The following is a 3,701-nucleotide window of genomic DNA, read 5'->3' as shown; positions in this document are numbered from 1 at the left end:
CAAGACCCACCACTAGTCCCTCTCCAGCCATTGGGGATTTTTGCTACAGGCAGTCGCCGATGGGCCACATGCCATTGTAGGCAGTCCTGTCATACCATCCCCTCTAGAAATGTACCAAGCTCAGTCTTGAAGCCAGTTAGGGTTTTTTCCCCCCACTGCTCCCCTTGGGAGGCTGCTCCAGAACTTCACTCCTCTGATGGTTAGAGACCTTCACCTAATTTCAAGCCTAAACTTGTTGATGGCCAGTTCATATCCATTTGTTCTGGGGTCCACATTGGTGCTTAATTTAAATAACTCCTCTCCCTCCCTGGTATTTATCCCTCTGATGTATTTATAGGGAACAATCATATCTCCCCTCAGCCTGCTATTGGTTAGGCTAAACAAGCCAAGCTCTTTGAGTCTCCTAAGGTAGGTTTTCCATTCCTCAGATCATCCTAGTAGCCCTTCTCTGTACCTGTTCCAGTTTGAATTAGTCTTTTTTAAACATGGGAGACTCGAACTGCACACAGGATTCCAGATGAGGTCTCACCAGTGCCTTGTATAATGGTACTAACACTTCCCTGTCTCTACTGGAAATACCTTGCCTGAAACACCCCAGGACCGCATTAGCCTTTTCCACAGCCGCATCACATTGATGGTTCATATTCATCCTGTGATCAACAAATACACCCAGGTCTTTCTCCCCCTCTGTCACTTCCAACTGATACATCCCCAGCATATAGCAAACATTCTTGTTGTTAGTCCCTAAGTACTTGCACTTTGCCCTATTAAATATCATCCCATTTCTATTACTCCAGTTTACAAGGTCATCCAGCTCTTCTTGTACGATATTCTGATCCTCCTCGGTATCGGCGATACCTCCCAACTTTGTGTCATCTGCATATTTTATTAGCACACGCCCACTTTTGGTGCCAACGTCAGTAATACAAACGTTTAATAAGATTGGTCCCAAGACTGATCCCTGAAGAGCTCAACTGGTAACCGTCCTCTAGCCTGACAGTTCACCTTTCAGTATGACCTGTCATAGTCTTCCCTTTAACCAGTTCCTTATCCACCTTTCAGTTCTCATATGAATCCCCATCCTATCCAATTTAATTAATTTCTCACGTGGAACTGCATCATACGCTTTACTGAAATCCAGGTAGATTAGATCTACTGCATGTCTTTTGTCTAAAAACATCAGTTCTCTTCTCAAAGAAAGACATGAGTAACTTTGTCAAGTATCAGAGGGGTGGCCGTGTTAGTCTGGATCTGTAAAAGCAGCAAAGAGTCCTGTGGCACCTTACAGACTAACAGACGTATTGGAGCATAAGCTTTCATGGGTGAATACCCACTTCTTCGGATACATGTAACTTTGTTACTGCTTCTTGAATACAACAATTGAAACAATTGTAGAAAAATCTATAATTATTTTCTATCATTTAGGCTACTTTTCCCAGTTCACCAAGCTTGGAACAGATCATTTAACTTTAGGAACTATCCTAACAGCCCTTTCTTATCTTAATCACCTGTTAATCACTCTCTTTATAAACAAAATTCTGAGTCCTGGACCCTGCCTCAGGGCGCAAGCTGGGAGCAGCTCATCTCCTGTCTCCTCTGCAGCACTCACTGCATTGCACACTCCGGATGCCTGCCTGGGGCTTGCAGTTTGGGGGGGCAAAGCCCTCCATGACCCCCCAAACTCCGCCTGTGGCCGCTGGGCTCGTGTTTGCTACGAGTCTGATGCTTCTAGGCTTTGCTGTGAGTTCAGTGCCTAGATGCTAGCTGGATGGATAGAGGAGCGTGTGTGGAGATGGACAGATGGAGGGGCTGTATGGAGAGAGGAGTGGGTGGCTGGATGGCTGATTGGAGGGGTGTGGATGGAGAGATAGCTGGAGGGGTATTTATGGAGCTGGCTGGCTGGATAGATCAATAGAGGGGATGGGTGAATGGGGAGATAGGTGGAGGTGTGGGGATAGGGATAGATGGAACTTCTCTGGAGTTTGAGGGGGTCAGGCTGGCTCCTTCTACCCAGCAAGGTGTGCTGGGGCCAGGTTGATGACACAGCTTTATGAGGAGCTCCTAATCAGTGTCAGTCCCCCGCCCAGCTCAGGACCCTGACCCCCTTTCAGGCACACAGCCCACGCCTCCCCTCTAACCCTGCCCCCTCTTGTCTTCCAGTGGTGCCGCGATGAACAATTGGACGGCCAGGCTGGAGGCGACGGAGGCACCCCTGGGCGCTGCCCGCGGGGAGTGTCAGCCGAGTGACCCAGTGCAGTTTGTGCTGGTGCCCCTGGTGTACTGCCTGGTGCTCTGTGTGGGGCTGCCTGGCAATCTGGTGGCCCTGCTGGCCTTTCTGCAGAGTGGCCAGGTGAGGAAGGCCATCCGCATCTACCTCATCAACCTCACGCTGGCCGACATCCTCTTCAACCTCACCCTGCCCCTCTGGATTCCCTACTACTTGGCCGGGGGGCACTGGGCCCTCTCGGACGCCACCTGCCGTCTGGCCGGGGCTGCCTACTACATAGCCACCTACAGCGCCATCGCCTTCATGACCCTCATCAGCTTCAATCGCTACTGCACTGTCCGGGTGGCCAGGCTGGACCTGGCTCTGAACCGGCGCCACGGGGCCGTGGCAGCTTGCGTGATGGTCTGGCTGCTGTTCTTGGGCTGTGCCGTCCCCTCCCTGGCAGCCCAGCAGACCTGGGCGGGCTCTCAGGGCACCAAGTGCTTTGAGCAGTTGGCGTGGCACAGGAACCTCGCCTACGCCATGGTGGGCTTCTTCGCGGTCTCCTTCCTGGTGGTGCTGGGTGCATACGCCTCCATCATGAGGTTGCTCTCGGCCACTGCCTCCCAGGGCAGCCACCGCCGGCTGGCCCGGGCCATGGTGCTGGGGATGCTGCTGGTGTTCGTGGTCTGCGTGGCCCCCTATCACCTCACCCTGGCCCCCTGGGTGGCTGGCCAGATGCAGACCCCCGGCTGCAGCCCACCCTCCACTCTGGACATCCTGCACACCCTGAGTGTGGCCCTGCTGAGCCTCAACAGCTGCATTGACCCGCTGATCTACTGCTTCTCCATCAAGTGCTTCCGGGCTGATCTGTGGAGGACGGCGCGCAAGATCGTCCGGTGCCTCCCACTGCCCCCCTCCCCGCTGGAGAGATCCATACCCAACGTCCGGTCCTCCTCCTTCACCTCCTCCTAGTGGGGTCACTGGGAGAATGGCTCACGGCTTATCTCGGCTCCCTCTCCAGGGCACTGGTCCACCCTGGCACCAGCCTCCAGTGCCTTGGCCCCGTTGTGAGAATCTGAACTCGCCACCAGAGTTCTTCCAGTTGGATGTGGAAGGTCACCTGGTAACAGCATCTCCCTGGCCTGATGGGTGGGTGACTAAGTGCCCGGTGTGAGCTGGAGATCCGCTCCCTGACACCATGCCCCGTGGCAGGAGGTTGGCAGGAACGGCTTTGCTGGCGAGTCTGAGCCAACCTGCCCGGATGCACCCAGCCCACCTGGATCTCACTTGCTGCCACCCCCAGGCGATCCAGCCCCCAGTGCTCCTCTGGGACATGGGCCTCCCAGGGCTTCGGCTGGATCTGAAGATTCGAGGGACGTGGAGAGTGGCACGTCTCCCTCCTCAGCAGTGCTGTCCTTGTTGCCTTCATGCTGCTGCCAGGGAGAAAGGCTTCTCCAGGGCTGCTCCTGCCTGTTTTGGAACTCCTTCTTTG

At 54.3% G+C, this 3,701-nt stretch overlaps 1 protein-coding gene across 1 annotated transcript; it reads left to right on the top strand.

Annotated features, from left to right (window-relative positions):
- Positions 1–2,170: 2,170 nt before the first annotated feature.
- On the top strand, positions 2,171–3,181 carry LOC112106194 (G-protein coupled receptor 183-like). Its single transcript, XM_024199322.1, has one exon. It carries the CDS (start codon positions 2,171–2,173, stop codon positions 3,179–3,181), a length of 1,011 nt encoding a protein of 336 aa, XP_024055090.1.
- The last annotated feature ends 520 nt before the right edge of the window (positions 3,182–3,701 follow it).

This window comes from Terrapene carolina, unplaced genomic scaffold, assembly GCF_002925995.2.
Source record: "Terrapene carolina triunguis isolate 2854851 unplaced genomic scaffold, T_m_triunguis-2.0 Scaffold236, whole genome shotgun sequence".
NCBI classification, from domain to species: domain Eukaryota; kingdom Metazoa; phylum Chordata; order Testudines; family Emydidae; genus Terrapene; species Terrapene triunguis.
The sequence above is the reverse complement of the archived record's forward strand: the minus strand, read 5'-3'. Positions and strand labels throughout refer to the sequence as shown.

Coding starts and splice junctions, on each gene's coding strand:
- LOC112106194 (XM_024199322.1), top strand. CDS start 2,171: ATGAACAATTGGACGGCCAGGCTGGAGGCGACGGAGGCACCCCTGGGC.